This window comes from Pimephales promelas, chromosome 15, assembly GCF_988280905.1.
Source record: "Pimephales promelas chromosome 15, fPimPro1.hap1.1, whole genome shotgun sequence".
Classification (NCBI taxonomy): Eukaryota; Metazoa; Chordata; class Actinopteri; order Cypriniformes; family Leuciscidae; genus Pimephales; species Pimephales promelas.
Genome location: NC_142783.1, coordinates 34,667,447 through 34,685,070, shown reverse-complemented (window position 1 = coordinate 34,685,070; position 17,624 = coordinate 34,667,447). Strand labels below are relative to the sequence as shown.

The 17,624-nt window shown below is 37.1% G+C and overlaps 2 protein-coding genes across 6 annotated transcripts in view; one reads left to right on the top strand and one right to left on the bottom strand.

Annotated features, from left to right (window-relative positions):
- Positions 1 to 2,551: 2,551 nt before the first annotated feature.
- LOC120473233 (uncharacterized) lies at positions 2,552 to 10,800 on the bottom strand. Its single transcript, XM_039662957.2, has 7 exons — positions 10,735 to 10,800; positions 10,375 to 10,437; positions 8,538 to 8,737; positions 6,212 to 6,366; positions 4,489 to 4,928; positions 4,181 to 4,386; positions 2,552 to 3,013 (listed from the first exon to the last, which is right to left on the bottom strand). Exons 2-7 carry the CDS (start codon positions 10,388 to 10,390, stop codon positions 2,816 to 2,818), a joined length of 1,215 nt encoding a protein of 404 aa, XP_039518891.1. The 5' UTR covers positions 10,391 to 10,437; positions 10,735 to 10,800; the 3' UTR covers positions 2,552 to 2,815.
- A 5,505-nt stretch (positions 10,801 to 16,305) lies between these two features.
- Positions 16,306 to 17,624, top strand: part of cep170ba (centrosomal protein 170Ba) — a 32,487-nt gene continuing 31,168 nt past the window's right edge. For 4 of the 5 annotated variants that reach the window (XM_089120606.1, XM_089120602.1, XM_089120605.1 and 1 more), the window contains exon 1: positions 16,306 to 16,566. The gene's annotated coding sequence lies outside the window, so the exon portion shown is untranslated. Of the gene's footprint in view, positions 16,567 to 16,664; positions 16,754 to 17,624 lie in introns of all 5 variants that reach the window. The other variant, XM_089120603.1, reaches the window with a different exon arrangement.

Sequence of the window (17,624 nt, the reverse complement as noted above, 5' to 3'; positions counted from 1 at the left end):
TACAGGCTTTCTTCTGAAGGTTCTTACAAATGATAACAGAACGCGTGGGTCTCTTGTAAATAACGCGTTCTTGTTGATCTCAACTTCACCTCATAATGTGCATTAAATGTCATGATTTGGAACTTCCGGTACTTCCATGTTTGTTTTGTTTATCATCACCAGTTCGCAGCTTTTCTGACTTTAATTGGCCCCTGTCTACAATACCTAATAGTTGTTTTTTTTTTAAAATAATATTTATTATTTATTTTTTGCAGAACAGCCTACAGACCTGTGGACTTCATGGTGGATCAGGTGTAAATCAAGTGAACAACAGAGCTAATGTAGAAAAAAAAAATATTCAGCTGCATTCTTTTTTTATTTTATTTCATTGGCCACAGGACATACAACCATAGACTGTAAAAAAGATGGACGACGCTCCTCCGCTCTTTTCCATCAGAGAGAACTGAAGCCGCCAATGTCATGTGACGCTGACATCTTGGGACCTGAGTCTGCGCACTTTGCGTTTTCGGGACCAGTCATGCGCAGTCGTGAGCAGGAAGTAAAGCCGCGAAAACAAGGCCGCGCTCTCACTCTCGCTGGATCTTTTGCAAGCACACGCCGCCCCGCACTTTCATTAAGTGGCCTCTGTCTCCAATGATGTCCGCTGATTGCAGAACCTCGTTAAAATAAGGTAAATACAACTACTAGTTAACATTATGAAAAAAAGTCCGCTGGTGCTTCAGTGACTACTTCGCACAGAGAACCTGTCAATCACAGCTGTCAATCATGATGTCACAGCACCGTTTTTATAGCATCAAATAACGAACTAAATACAAACTTATTTTAAAAACAAACACTTGGAATTACATCCGCGTGATATAAACTACAGTAAATGACAGAAACTTTCTTTGGAAAAAGGATATGTGAAGTTTATTTTAATTGTTTAGTGGTCTCACGTCCCGTTGAATGACATGGGGAGGCGGGGGTTATGACCTATACTAGGACCGGTCACAGGGGGGCGATCGAGAGGTTTTGGCTTCACTTTTGTGGGCTTGTGCGGCATGCTTGCATAAAACCTACACAGGCATGGGCACTCTCATTATCGCTAACGTAATTTTTTTGAGCTAATAGATGAGTTTCAATGAAATGACGTCAGAACGCCACAGAGGTCGGAATAGCATGATTCTAGCATGATGGGGCGATAGGCTAAATACTATACTTCACATAAATTTGCACGTCTTGGCCCTAGTCTGGTTTAGTCGAACTGAGTCGTATGTTCTGCTGTGTTCTAGAAAAGTACCCTATCCACTGTTGTTAGTCTCGGTGTTGTTAAAAGATCTATCTGCAGCTCTTTTTTTAATTGTGGAGCTTTACATGTTTAACGGAAATGTCAACAAGACTTATGTCAGACTACACGTTGCTTCCTGACGAGTCATCGCATGATCGTGATGTCATCGAGAAGGCGAAACTAGCGAGTACTTCCGGAAACGAACGTAAGGATGAAGCGGTGAGTGCAGCTGTTTAAAAACATATTTAACTGCTCTGGGTGAGTGTTGTATTGGTTGTCCTGTGTTCAGAAAAAAAGAAAGAAAGAAAACCCGACAATGGACACGCTCATGGATTGCTCGGCATTGCCTTTTCAGTGTGAGAAATACGCGGTGTGGCGTGTGACTGAGCGTGCCAACTGGTTGAATTGCGTGTGTCTCACGGCCATTGCTTGAGACTTGAGAACTCGGCTCGAAGAGGACAGTACGGGCAGTCAATCCTCCAAAGAGAACTTGAGGTAAAATATTGTTTTCTTATATATTTTTACTTTTAGTTTTAACTTTAGCACCATCGTCTCTCTTTCGTTTTGCCATTTTTGAAAGTTGTGTACGGAAAAGCTTCTGTGCTCCTATTGGTCAACCTCATACATGTGACGGAACCGTCGTGGACGACCGTTAATTAAACATGCTAATCTTTTTGTCGTGATGTCCCAGACAGCAAACTGACATTGAATCAACGTGGAAACGACGTCTCTCATGACATTGAAACAACGTCGATTTTGCTCATCGAATTAACGTTGAACCAACGTCAGACGCGGCATTCTTCAAAGCTAAATGAAAATCGAAAATTGGTTTGCTTTCATAACGTTGAAACAACGCGTTGATTTCAAGTTGATTTTCCGTTAGTTTTGAAAGAATGACGCGTCTGACGTTGGTTCAACCTTAATTCGATGAGCAAAACAATGTCAGATCGACGTTGTTTCAATGTCATATTTCCACGTCGATTCAATGTCAGTCTGCTATCTGGGGTAGTGAAGCATCGCAGACGCGACGTAGGTTGTGGCCTACTATCAGATGATACGATCGAATTTACAAATCTACAGGACACCCTACATCAAATAGATCGTGCGAAAATCGGGCTAAAATCGTGTAATCTGAACCAGGCATAATACAAATCCAGTGTTCTGATGCAGTGCGCACTTTAAACTATAGAAACGGTCAAATTATGGTGCGTATGAAATCAGAACTGTGGGGATGTCCACTGAAACATTATAAATCAGCCTACTTTTTGAAGGATTTGGCCTCAGTGAAATGTATTTTGTCTTTATTGTGTGACAGACATTAGTCATGTGACCAGATCACAAGATTTATAAACCATAATGAAATGCAAAGCAATTTTAACAGAGTTAGTCATACAATTTGAAATAGAAATAGGCTATTCCCAACTACAGAGTATTTATGTAGAGCATTGATTGAACATGTGCAAGAGCAGTTGTAAAGACTACAAAATTGATAAGTTGTATGCATTAATAGGCATATAAGTGTGAAAGGAAGCATCAGATCTCTGTATGTCACTTATTGATGGCGGTTTGGGATGATCCATGAGGATCGATCTTCTTCAGCCTCTCCATGATAGACTTATACAGCGCTTTCCTTTCATCTTCTGAGAGTGAAGACGGATTGATCTCCAGGAATTTATAAGCGTCCTTAGACTGAACGCTGAAGATGCCCTGTGCTCTCTGACAGCAATCCCCAAATCTCTTCCAGTACTGAAAGATTCAAACACAGCAGCATTAATCATCACAACACATTTACTGCAATATCATTGATTTCAGAATCATTCATTCAGTATCACTGATTTCATGGGGACCAAAAATGGAAAAACTCGCCCTTCTTTTCAGCGTTCGTGACTCTCCTGTTCATCAAAATGAACAAATCTTTTTTCCTGTCATTTGGTTCATTCAACAAACGAAATGAACGAGTTGACTCGGGAAAAGATTCGTTCATTTTGATAAACCAGTTCGAACAGGAGAGTCACGAATGTGCATTACAGAACACAGCAAGGTGACCATTTGAGCTTATAAAACTTAAACTTTGTTTATTTATTAAATGAGCGATCGTTTCGCTTGATTCATCGTCTGGAATCGTTTAAAGCCCTTTGAACAGTTTGCACTGAAACTGTCTTCTGGACCGTGAACCGTTTGGACCCCATTGAAGTCCATTATATGGTGAAAATCCTGGAATGTTTTCATCAAAAACCTTCATTACTTTTCGACTGAAGAAAGAAAGACATGGACATCTTGGATGACATGGGGATAGGGTTGGGTATCGTTTGAATTTGAAGGATTCTGATTCCGATTCCTTGTTTTGATTCCGGTTCCTAACGATTCTCGATTCCGATTCTTTTAAGATGCGGGGTCAAAAAAGTTTAGCTAACCTTGCTAACCAACGGCCTTTCTGAAGGAAATACTCCTTCTGTAAAAATACTCCTTTTGTCACAAATTTTGCATTTTGCCGAGATTTCGTTATTTTTAGAAAAGTGAAGCCACACTTTGGATCGCCGACGTAAGCTACTCATGTTCGACTCGCGTGGTTATGCCAACACTTCCGGTAGACGCTTCTTCGTTGGTGTTGTTCAGCGGTTTCTTCTTCCGCTCGGCGGACTGTGAATATCGAAACTAGGAATCGAAATTTTAACTTTTGAACGATTCCGGGAAAAACGAAAAGTTAGTCCCGGTTCCAATCGATACTCGATTGTCAATTATCAGCAAAAGTTTTTTTAAAAGTGAACTTCTCCTGCTTTGGGTTCTGGAAAATAGTGTCAGTTGTACAATATGAATCAGATTGCACTATGGATAAGACATAAAAACTACATAGGAAATGAAATTGACAATGAAACGCATAATCAACTTTTTGCTCAACTTTGTCCAACTAACCTTTCCTGCTTCTTCAATGGAGCTGATAAACTCATCTTTCATTTCACACATTTCAATCAGATCCTCCCCAACAAAGGTCTTCTCTTTCAGCGTGTCCAGCATGACACCCACTTTCTCCCAGAACTTTTTAAGATCAACCAGAATTTGTCGGATTTGATCAAGGCACCGCTGGACTTCCTTCAGGTGCACAGGATTGGGAATCGCACCTGGACAAACAACATACAACAGATTCTGGCTCACGAGAGATCATTGGGAGCCTTTACACACACAGTGCTGAAGATGATGTATTTTCTGTATGTTCCACTCACCCAGCTTTATTTTGGAGTTGGCCAACTTCAGCTGAAGATCGGTCTGCTGGACTTTAATGTTCCACTCGGTGTTTCGAAGACCGTTCTTTTCAGAGTCGATGTGGGCCAGCTCGGCTTGTTTAGCTGCGATACCGGGCAAGTTCGAGCAGTCTTGATGGACTGCAAAAAACGGTACAAAGGCTCTGAGAAACCAAGAACATTGTTTGTTTTTTTCGTAGTGTCTGATGTTATTCTGCAGCTCTTGGTTTTTGTCTCGATATCTCCTGTCAATTTCCTCCATATTTCTGCAAGTATTTCTCAGCTCTGTTTCAAGATCGGCCAGAGCGTTCTCCAGACCCTTCATCTCATCAGTCTGTTTCGTTATTTTGTCTTCGGTGTCTTTCTGTTCTTGAAACACGTCACTGGTGCATGTTTTCACACTTCGGGTTTGTTGATCATACCTGAAAAATATGACGCATGTACAGTGATGTGGTCCGGATTCACTGAACAGTTTTCGTAGCCCTCAAACCGTATTCACTTTATAGCCCTTAATCCTGTATTTGTGGACAAATGTGGGCACAGAGGACTCAGGTGTGATCCTAGTTTTTATTTATTATACAGTGATGTGAATAAGTTTTGACCCCCATGCTAAAGTTGCCTAAAAAGAGGAATAAAAAATCATCTTTTGGATGTTGATCTTAATGCCTTAATTAGAAAAATGAGGAAAACTCCAACCTTTAAGGACACCAATTTTCTTTGTGAATGAATAATGTATCATAAATAAATAAATGTTTTTCCTTAAAATACAGGGTGCATAAGTCAGGGCACCCATCATCACACACCATTCACCACACCTAGAGATTGGCATGGTTTTACTTCAGTTAGCCTAATAGATCTTATGGAAAGTACCCCATGCCAATCTCTAGGTGTGGTGGAAGGTGTGTGATGATGTGGGGATATTTTAATCCCAAAGGCCAAGGGAACTTTATCAGGATGCATATTATCCTGGATCCATGAAATAACTGGCTTTTAAAAAGAAAAATCTGCCTGACTCTATGGGAATTTAACATAGGAACATATGCACCCTGTATTTTAAGGAAAAACATTTATTTATTTATGATACATTATTCATTCACAAAGAAAATTGGTGTCCTTAAAGGTTGGAGTTTTCCTCATTTTTCTAATTAAGGGATTAAGATCAATATCCAAAAGATGATTTTTTATTCCTCTTTTTAGGCAACTTTAGCATGGGTGTCCAAACTTATTCATACCACTGTAAATGTTATATCACTGTCTTCGATAAAGTTTTGTCTATTTTTTAATTTTTTTAGAAGTAAATTAATTTATTTACTTCAAAAAGTACCATATTTTCTAGGTAAATTATGCTTATTTTTATGTTTTATTTTAATTTTTAACTACATTAAAATATCATTCCAATAAGTTCTTCGAGCTAAAACCTAAAGATGAAGTGACTTTGCTGTCACCTGGTGTCTTATTTTGGCTTATTTCAGAATGCTCTAAATTACAGTTTTTCCCATTCATTTCTATGGGTGCCCATTCTTGACCCAAATACAAGATTAAGGAGTTAAGGAGAGTACCGCTCAGATCAAGGGAAGTATTTAAAAAAATAAATAAATAAAAACTATTTTGCCCACATTTGTCCAGAATATGTCTTGATTTTACAAAGTCTTGATTTTGTGTTTGGGGTCTGTTTGTTGTGAAATGCTAAATTCAATGTTTTCACCTCGTCACAATCGCTTCCACAGCCTTGATAATGTCATTGATCCATGCTCTGGCTTTCTCCAGGTATTTCACAGCAAGAACGGGTTTGTTCTTCTCAACAGCACTGATCAGCATCGGGAACAGGGAAGTGACCAGGTTGGAACTCGTGCCGACACACTAGGTGAAAACAACATTTAAACAAAAGGATAAGTTTAAAAGAACCACTGCACAGATATTTATGGAAGCTTGCTTCCACCATAGAACAAAAATGTAGCTACTTGCAACTTCTTAAATGCTAAAATTTGAATATCTGACCACATACAAATGCAGAATTTTGAGGGGAAACGTCAGAATCTTGAGTAAAAGGTGCAATTACCTGTTTTTTTTTTCATTTAAAGGGGTGATGAACTGAGAAATGAAATTTTCCTTGAGCTTTTGACATCTAAGAGGTCATCATCATATTATAAGAATATCCTGTAAGTTTCAGAACTGAAATCGTCCTTGTTAGTCCAATAAAAGCAGCCTCGGCAAACGACTCGTTTTTCAAAGTGGGGAACTGTAAAACCCCACCCCCGCAGAAGAAGATCGACGCCTACTTCAACACGGCCGGTTTAGCCCCGCCCACCGATTCACGCATTACACGCATAGCTAAATAACATAGATGCCTACCTCATGATGATAATCCGGATCGAGCTACCGAGCGATACAGAATATTGTGCAGTGCCTGGTTGTGGAAGATAGCTCCTCTGGACTCCAATAGGACTGCATGGATAAACTTTATTTGATGAGGGTAAAACATTGTCCGTCTGTTCGGATTGTTTTGTAATCAAGACTGGATTTGCAGAGCGATTAAGAGTAAAGAACGGTGCTGTTTCGTCTATATTGGATCTGACAGGAATGGGGCAACACACGGACTCTGGGTCCAACATGTATGGGCGAATCATTCCGGGCGCCATTTTACAACATTGGACGTTTTCAAAACAATTTCCCCCACGTGCACCGACGAGGTGAGTCGAAACTCATTATAATATGCAAAACTGTTATCCACTCACAGCAGTGGGCGTTTACTTCCAAGTCTTCAGCAGTGGTGGAATGTAACGAAGTACAAATACTTTGTTACTTTACTTAAGTACATTTTTCACGTATCTTTACTTTACTTAAGTAGAATAAATAGTGCATACTTTTTACTTTTACTTTGTTACATTTTGCAGCAATTATTATACTTTCTACTCCACTACGTTTCTACAACTTCTGTTACATTTTCGGATCAGTTTTTCCCCTGCCAAAACGTAATCTGACCGTCCGTTCGTTGCACGTTTGTCTCACCAGTGACGTTTGGTTGCCATAGATACAGTATATCAACCTGGTCACACTAAATGCAGTGTGTTTATCGTGCAACTCATACGCGAAAATTTGTTTTTACGTGCATAGGAAACACACCGTGTGTAATATATGTTTGGTTTGGTTAGGATTATGGCAAGCCAAGAGGTTCAGAATTACACCATAAATTAATCGCGTTTACTGCCAAACATAGTTATTAACATATAGTAAGGATAAACATGGTTTATATTGCCTAATTGCAAGCTTGTTTCAGAAATGGTGACATTTTTTTCCATCATTATTGAACATCATTATAGGAGTATTAGGTTGAATGAGTTAGAATTAAATGTTTTATTAATCATTAGAAAATAGACATTAAGAGAATAAATTGTTATGCAAGTACTTTTACTTTTAATACTTAAAGTACATTTAAAATAAAGTACTTTTTACTTAAGTATGGTTGTCATTGTGTTACTTCTACTTTTACTAAAGTAAATATTTATCTGGGTATTTGTACTTTTACTTAAGTACTGAGATTCAGTACTTCCTCCACCACTGATCTTCAGTGCGAAACGCCCATAAAAACCCAGCGTTTTTCAGCTAGGCTCAAAACTAGGTTACAAAATAGCCTATTACTTATTCATTTTGATGTTTTTGAATGCAAAAACCAAGCGAACGTCATAAGTTGACCTCAGACAACAATATAATAAAATTTTAAAAGCCAGTTCCCTTTAAATTTCATGTCGGAAATAAGATTTCATAAGTGTCAGGCTTTCCTGTATAGCTCAAACAGTAGAGTGTTGGCTCACGGGTTCAATTCCCAGGGATTGGGAAAGCAAGAACTGATAAGAATGTAAATATGTACCTTTTTGGATAAAAGCATGTAAATGTCAGTCAATTAGGAAAGATAAAACACTAGTTCACAATTTCTGAAGCAAAATTAACAGCACGGTTTTGAAACGAGTAAATCATGACAGAATTTACATTAAGGATTTTTAAAGCAGAACATGATGATGAATAAGTCTCACCTTCAGCAGAAGAGCCTCAGAGGATCCGAACAGCATTTGTGTGTCAATAGCTTGTTCTCGGATCAGACGCTCCAGCTTCGGGAATCCTCCCAGACACAGGAATGACAGATTATAGAGGAGCGCCGTTCGCTGCGCGGACGGGAGAAGCTCCTGGATGAACTCGGGACTCCATGTGGAGTTACTGATGGCAACCTGAGATTCTGATGAGATACAAACCAAACATTAGTGATGGTCAATCATGGGTGAAATGGGTCATAACATTTACAGTATTTATATGCATGCCAGTCTTGGCTCTTCTCAGTGTTTCGTGCTCAAGTGACATTAAAGAGGTGTGTACAAGTACAACGTCAGCTTTATCATGCGTGGCGAGCCAGAACTGAAAAGTAAAACAAGCTCGACTATAGAGGCAGAGTTTGAGAAGTAAACTTTTATTTTGAAGTTCAAAGTTTGAGTTCCAGTTAAAGGATTAGTTCACTTTTAAAAGAAACATTTGCTGATAATTTATTCACCCCCATGTCATCCAAGATGTCCATGTCTTTCTTTCTTCAGTCAAAAAGAAATTAAGGTTTTTGATGAAAACGTTCCAGGATTTTCTCCATATAATGGACTTCAATGGGGTCCAAACGGTTCAAGGTCCAAATGAGAGTTTCAGTGCAAACTGTTCAAAGGGCTTTAAACGATTCAGGACGATGAATAAGGGTCTTATCAAGTGAAACGATCGCTCATTTAATAAAAAAGTTTTAAGTTCTATAAGCTCAAATGCTCACCTTGCTCTGTTCTGTGATGCGCATTCATCTAACAGTCATCAAAATGAACGAATTTTTTCCTGAGTCAACTCGTTCATTCTGTTCGTTGAATGAACCAAATGACACGAAAAAGATTTGTTCATTTTGATGAACGAGTTCGAACAGGAGAGTCACGAACGCGCATCACAGAACAGAGCAAGGCGAGCATTTGAGCTTATAAAACTTAAACTTTGTTTTTTTATTTTTTAAATGAGCGATCGTTTCGCTTGATAAGACCCTTATTTATCATCTGGAATCGTTTAAAGCCCTTTGAACAGTTTGCACTGAAACTCTCATTTGGACCTTGAACCGTTTGGACCCCATTGAAGTCCATTATATGGAGAAAATCCTGGAATGTTTTCATCAAAAACCTTCATTTTTTTTCGACTGAAGAAAGAAAGACGTGGACATCTTGGATGACATGGGGGCGAGTAAATTATCAGCAAAAGTTTGTTCAAAAGTGAACTAATCCTTTAAGTACGTGCTTCTTCTCCAGTGTGTTGATGATCGCTGTGCCTCAATGAAACTGTTCGTTTAAAAGTATTTGTTTACTGATTGTTGCATGCAATCCTAAAATGCAGCATTTTGCAAAAAGGTATTTGCTGCGAAAAAACGTATTTTGGGTTAGTGTTGTGTTGTGTTTTTGGTACCACGATTGGTTTTATCTACATTTCCTTTCCTTATACAGTCTGATGCAAAGCATTTGGGCAAATCTGCTGTAAACCATTTAGTTGGAGTTTGCATAACTTTAAGTGCACAAAGCACTTTGAGTAATATTTTAGTCGATTGAACTTGTTTTACTTAGTAAATATGATTTTTTTCACATTGTTGGATTCATATCACAGCATGCATGCGGTCTGTTGCATTTAGACTATATGAAGAACCCTTTCTGTATCTAAGATCAGTCTTGAGTTGCATTGATACGACATCATGTCCTGTGTGAAATCACAGAACTCAAATCACAGCTTCTTGCAGGATCATTACGAAACGCGTGCAACACAGAACTGTTATTTCAGGATAAATGAATGAGTTGGAAATGGAAAGTGTCTCACCTCCGCAATTGGCCATGTTGTTGTTATTTTATTGAGGGTAGACTGGTAATGCGTCCAAGGTCTCTGAAAAATATGACAGAAAAATACACAATTAAATATAATTTTGAGAATTATGTGGACTGAAAGTACACTCTTACTTTTAGTTTAAAAGAAGTATGTATTACCACACTCGAATAAACGTATTTTTAGTAAAACTGTGAATATACAACTAGTAATCAAACTGCCCGCCAATAAAACATGGTTAGTACACTTTTACTATAATAAAACCATGGTTATTTTTTTTTTAATGCTAGCTGGTGAAGTCTACTTTGGATATCCACTACAAAATTAAATTGTGAATAAAAAGCACAATACACTTACAGTATATCCAGTGTTCTCCTGAAAGACTTCAGCATCCTCATGGTCTTACGGACAGCTGTATTTATGCCTCAAATCAGAAATCACGTGATGGTGTGGTGAATCAGGGACGGGTTATGACTTGCAAAGGCCCTGGGGCCATTATCTCCAAGGAAAACGCAATATGTAAATAGTGACCTTATCAAATTGCAAAAATAAGACATGTATGTGCAGACTTTGTCCGCATGATCAGCTCAAGACCAAGTGTTTTCAGAGTGGCTCGGATCACAGCTTAATTTTCATTTAATCGTAAGCGCTAAAACGTAGACCTACTTCATTGTTCTCTCTAGGCCCATTTAGAATTTTGGCAATGTTTTAAAATTTAGTCTTTATAGAAAATAGTTCTGTTTCCAATACCTTTCACATAAAGAAAGAAGCTAAAAGAGTGGTTCAAATGAATAAAACCGGATGGGACAATAAGTTTTGGCGCCTTCGTATTCACACTGAGCCCAACAGAAGTTTCAGCCCTCATAGTCCAAGAGCCGTATTTAAAGGGATCCTCCACCGTTTTTTCATATTAAACTATGTTTGTTATTCCCTTAACTAAGACGAGTTGATACACACTTTGATCGCACTTAACTAGCCCAGTTCATTCAATATGAACGAGTAGTCGTGTAACACGACCACGAAGGGTGAAACAAAATAAAACGATGCACTTTCCGCAGTAAACATTGAAATCACTCGCGCCTGACGCGCTATTCGCGTCCGGTCTGAACGCACCATTAAAATGCATGACTGTGTTAAAAGCCGATTTTATGAGTGTACAATTGGCTATTGTAATGCGATTCATTCTGAAGTCTTAATAAAATGTTAAAAAAGTTCACACAAAAGCAGGCTATTGTAGAAAAAGTCTCTGTGCTCAGATCTGTGAACCGTACCCAGATAGCAAACTGACATTGAATCAACGTGGAAACGACGTCTCTCATGACATTGAAACAACGTTGATTTTGCTCATCGAATTAACGTTGAACCAACGTCAGACGCGGCATTCTTCAAAGCTAAATGAAATCGAAAATTGGTTTGCTTTCATAACGTTGAAACAACGCGTTGATTTCAAGTTGATTTTCCGTTAGTTTTGAAAGAATGACGCATCTGACGTTGGTTCAACGTTAATTCGATGAGCAAAACAATGTCAGATCAACGTTGTTTCGATGTCATATTTCCACGTTGATTCAATGTCAGTCTGCTATCTGGGTAGCTACACTATAGCCTTGGTTTTTTGGATAACTTGATTTTCAGTCCGCACCGTATCGCCCCATTATGGAAGTTTGTTTCCGCCACTGAATAAAAAGAAAAAGAAAATAATTGCGACTTTTTATCTCACGATTTTGACTTTTTTCCTCACAATTGCGAGTTTAGGCCTACATCTCGCAATTCTGACTTTATAACACATCACTTCGCATTTATATGTCGAAATTCTGACATCTTTTCTCAGAATTTTGAGATAGGGCCCATAAACTCGCAATTGCGAGTTATAGTTATATTTTGAGATATAAACAGGCCAATTCTAAGGGGAAAAAACGACTAACTTATTTCCCCCTCAGAATAGTTTAAATCTCACAAATCTGACTTTATATCATGCATTTCTGACTTTATAACACACAATTGCGACTTCATATCTTGCAATTCTGACTTTATAACACGCAATCCTGACTTTATATCTCGCAATTCTGACTTAATATTTCGCAATTCTGACTTTATAACACGCAATTCTGACTTAATATCTTGCAATTCTGACTTTATAACACGCAATTCTGACTTAATATCTTGCAATTCTGACTATATAACACGCAATTGCGACTTTATATCACGCAATTCTGACTTTCTTGCAATTGTGAGATAAAAAGTCGAAATTAGCTACCTTTTTTATTTTTCATTCTGTGGCGGAAACAAGCTTCGATACCCCGTGGCTCAAAAGGGACGCAACACAAATAGGGGCACGTGAGAAAGCCAAAATAGAATGCAAAATTTCTTAACAAAATATAATATTTTGTAATATTCAGTTCCTGTGAAATACTGTTCCAGTAGGTGAAGTTACGCAACTACTTCACCACACAGCGAAACCACAGGTGAAGTGTAATATAGAGTGCCGGTAAACTCCACCCGCTGGAACGGTTTCTTACAGTAACTGAATATTACACCACATCACCTGCTAGTTTTGCAAAATGTCACATAACACTATCTACACTTGCAAAAACGTATGAAAAATATTTATTGGCAACGTTTCGCAGTTCACCTGCAGGTGTGCGATGGTGTTTGCGTTCTATCCCTTATTTTAGAAATCTGTTTTTCTGTTTATTTATTTATTGTGTATTGTTAAGATGAATACAACTGTCTTAAATGAAGTGTTCTATGATTTGCCGATGGGGTGTGTTGTATGGATGACATGACCCCCTCCCTCTACACAGGTCTCCCGTATTTTGGTACCCAAATGTTGACAGGTATGATGATGCAGTGCACAATTGGCTATTGTACTCTTAGAAGAAAAGGTTCTATATATATATAGAACCTTAAAAGGTTCTATCAGCGCTACATATTTGGAACCCCTAAAAGATTCTATACAGAACCCTTTTTAATGATTCAATAATAAGAATCCTTTAGGGTTCTTTGGAATCAGGAAAAAGGGGTTCTATATGGAACCTTTTGGGTTCATTCATTATCATTTGTTTGGTCATTTCCGGATTAAATGTTTCATATTATTGACAAACATCAAGACCCTAAAATGAATTTATGAATGCTGTGAATGATCACAGAATTCAAGATATGGGGGTTAGAAAATGTATATATTTATATCATTTTATGTACTTAATCAATATCCCACGAAGAGTGCCGTTTCAGTTTTTGTCCTCCAAAAATCTGCATGATTAAAATGTGATATTAAGTTACTACAACAGTTTAATAAACAATAATCCAATTACAACTACAAAAATCAGAATAATGTAATATATGAATGAATAATAGCCTATAAAGAACCTTTGTGCCAAAAGAATTCTTTCTTGTCATTATAGAACCTTTTTTTAGCACAAAAGGTTCTTTGGAGTTGAGTAAAGAACCCTATGCTTCATGTATAGAACCCAAATGAACCCTTTTTTCGATGAATGAGTGGTTCATTTTACTATGTTTAATAAATTCTCACTGGCAGAGAAGAATCATTACAATCATACACAAATCACACTTAAAAACTACAGACACGATCGGTTTTTGTTGCTCGTCCCTTACAAAAAATGTAGAAGTAATACTGCAGTTTTTGCTACATGTAGTAAAAATGCAGTTTTTTGGACACGTCTTACTGCAGTTATATTGTATATGAAGAGTTCAGATGCAAAAGCCTCTAAATGCCATTTGAAATTTTCTTCTTTAATGATGATTTTTATCAAGCTTGTATATTTAAGTTCAGTAATTTCACTTAAATGACAATTAATAGGTAATTATCATTGCCATTTAAGTGAAATCACTGAACTTAAATATACAAGCTTGATAAAAATCATCATTAAAGAAGAAAATTTCAAATGGCATTTAGAGGCTTTTGCATCTGAACTCTTCATATATACTTTGTTAATACTGCAAATCTACAGTTATACTGCTTTGAACCGCAGTGAATTCGCAATCTGTTGTTTTGTAAGATTCAGTTCTTGTAAAACATTGTGAAAAACTGTTCCAGTAGGTGAAGTTGTCACAGGGATTGATAGTGCGATTAGATTCTGAATATGGTTACAGATTCATATTTGTATTTACACAGGTGATGTGACTCATATTCAGTGCCAGTAAACAGCAACTGAATATTACACACCGCACGCTTGATTTACAAACTGCACTCACTGAGATTTAAGATTGTATTAAGATGAATAAAACTGTCTTTACTGTATTTTTCTATGAATCGGCGATGGGGTGAAAGACAATGATTTAGCCTAATAAGTTTTGTGTTATAATCTTGTCCATCTATTTATTTGTGATATTCTACTTTTCTCACTTTTCATAGACATTGACATACTGGTGTAGTCTATAGTTTTTTGTAGTGAGTATACTGTGAAAAATCAACATGTTCTCATACTTACTGTGTAATATGGGGCATTATGTTTTACTGTATATCTTTAATTTACAGAGTTACTGCTAAAAAATGTTTTCTACACATTGCTCTTCATGCTGAACGATCTGAGACTGAAAGTACGAGAGAGGAACAAACCCAGGTTTTATTGCTTTATGACTTTAACAACTGTAATGCTTTAGTGATGATTATGATAGTTTGACCTCATTTCTGGAGTGTTTGACCTTTGATGTTGAACTTTTATTAGAGCACAACTGACAGTTTTGTTTTTATCTTGGCTAAGATAACATTTCATTTGATCATTTTGCAAACATTATGCGAATGTTACTTTTAAATTCTGAAACAAGTAGCAAAAACGTTTCAGAACAGCAGGACCAGAGAGTTCCTCAAGGGCAGCCAGTAGCACCTCATTGCAGTACACGAGATCCAGGGGGGCGGAGTCGGATCCAGATCTGAGGGGTGGAGTTGGGTAGGTTTGTGGGTGGGTTTAGGGATCAGGGGGTGGAGCTGGGTAGGTGAAAAGGGGCATATATATATATATATATATCTAATATATATATATATATATATATATATATATATACATACTGGTCAAAAGTTTGGAAACATTACTATTTTTGTAGAAAAGGGGCATATATATACAGTGGTGGCCAAAATGGATGGCACCCCTAATAAATATGATAAAAAATGTCTGTAAAAAAAAATCTGCATTGTTTATCCTTTTGATTTTACATTAAAAAAAATCACAAAAATCTAACTTTTCATTGAAGTAAAAGAATTGAAAGTGGGGGGTAGGCCTATCACATTATAAAATAAATGTTTTTTTCTCCAAAACACACTGGCCATAATTATTAATAGCCTGTTTTCAAAACTTTTTGCTACCTCCTTTTGCCAGTCTTCTCCTATAATGCCTGATGAGTTTGGAGAACACCTGACAAGAGATAAGATCATCAGAGCCCATTCATCTTGATTTGATCAGATGATCTTCCTGTGGAGAACAGCGCTATCTAGCGGAGAGCAAATTCAACGCAACCTCATGGAAGGCCACAATAAAAATAAAATAAAATACAACATAAGGAAAAAAACATTTTGTAAATTATAATTATGACATAAAAAGTCGAAATGATGACATACAATGACATTTATGAGATACAAAGTCGAAGTCACAATTATAGCCTATAGAAAGTCATAATCTTTTACTTTGTATATCATAATCGTGACTTCTTGCATCAATTATCACTTTTTATGTCATATGTCTAATTGTCTTCTCTTGCTTCCACTTATTTTCTTATAAATGCAAAACATTTACACATTTTGAGTGTGCCTTTAGTGTCCACACCCTATTTGTGCTATAGAATACCACATTAATATCTGTATGTAACTATGCAACAAATGCATTTGGACAACAATGATCGCGCACACGGGCTTTTATATTGTAATCCAGAGAGATTATTAAAGGTGGATCTAGTTTTTCTGGCTGGAGTTTCAGGTGGAGGCGCTGCGGCCGCGGTGACGTCACGACACAAACCGACACTCTCTGACAGACTCTCCCTGATAAAAGTCTCTCGATCCATCGGGAATAACAGCCTCAAATCCCAGCTACATCAGTTCTCTTTCCTCTCTCAGTGATGGAGACGTATTAAACTCGTATTTATATGTCGTAAAGTGTGTGTTTAAGCGCTCGGATGTTCGGGAATGTCAGGATTAAACTTCCTGTTGAGCTTTAGCCGCGCGGAGCTTCACTAAAGAAGGTGTGTGAGTGTTTTACCTGAACAGTTCTGACTCGTTTTACTCTCTTTTCTCTGTGTTTATCTGTTTAAATTGCTTTATTTGTGTTGTCATGTTGTAGTTGTGGCTCATGAACGAGGAAAATCGACTGTGAGGTTTGGATTAACGCTTGGACTCTTGGGTTTAATATTACTGAATGTTGATTGACAGGTTTGTTTGAACTGTTAGCTGTATTATAAAAATTACACCTTACAGATTTTGAGCTGTTTCTGCTTTAATCTCTTATTTTACATAGATATTCTGTCAGAGATTCTTTTAAAGGTCTGGACTTGAACTTTGTCCTGATCAATGCAATTTTAAACACAGCAGAAGCAAAAATAACATGCTTATCTGACTAATATAACAAGTTTACCGTGATATCAATGACACAAACCAGAATATTTTCACTTTGACACATTAATTAGCCTATAGTTTGATTTGATTTATTATCCAGCATGATTTAAGTTTGTTCACATGGTTATATTTGCTCAATATTTAATAATTGACCTAGAAAGAAACACCTCATCCACCGCAATATTTAATATAATAATTCACCATACAATCATTTTTCTAATGGATAAAATGTCCTCAATGAAAATATTGATAAATGAACCTATAAAAGTAAACCTTTTTTATGTGATCTAACTACAAACATTAGATCATTAAAAAACATGGGTAACACTTTACAACAAGGTTAGTTAATTTACATTAGTTAACGTGAACCAATAATGTTGCCTGTATACAGGATTTATTAATCTTTAACGTAATTTTTCAACATTTACTAATACTTTATTGAACTCTTGATAAGGTTAATGCACTGTGAACTAACAATGAACAGCTTTATTATTTATGAACAAAGATTTACAAATACAGTAAGAAATGGCTTGCTCAAGGTTAGTTAATACATTAACCAATGAAGCTTATTGTAAAGTGTTAGCAAAGCATGTCTAATATAGTATACATTAGCATATAAAAATGCTTCAAATGGTTTTAGATGATAACAGTTTTAGCAGTCTTGGTCACAGTTGTTTTGTCATGTGGT

Excerpts from the sequence above, each read along its gene's own strand:
- LOC120473233 (XM_039662957.2), bottom strand. Across the intron at positions 6,367-8,537 it reads CTGAGGCTCTTCTGCTGAAG|TGTGTCGGCACGAGTTCCAA; the intron begins GTGAGACTTATT and ends GTTTTCACCTAG. Across the intron at positions 4,929-6,211 it reads GTGGAAGCGATTGTGACGAG|GTATGATCAACAAACCCGAA; the intron begins GTGAAAACATTG and ends CATATTTTTCAG.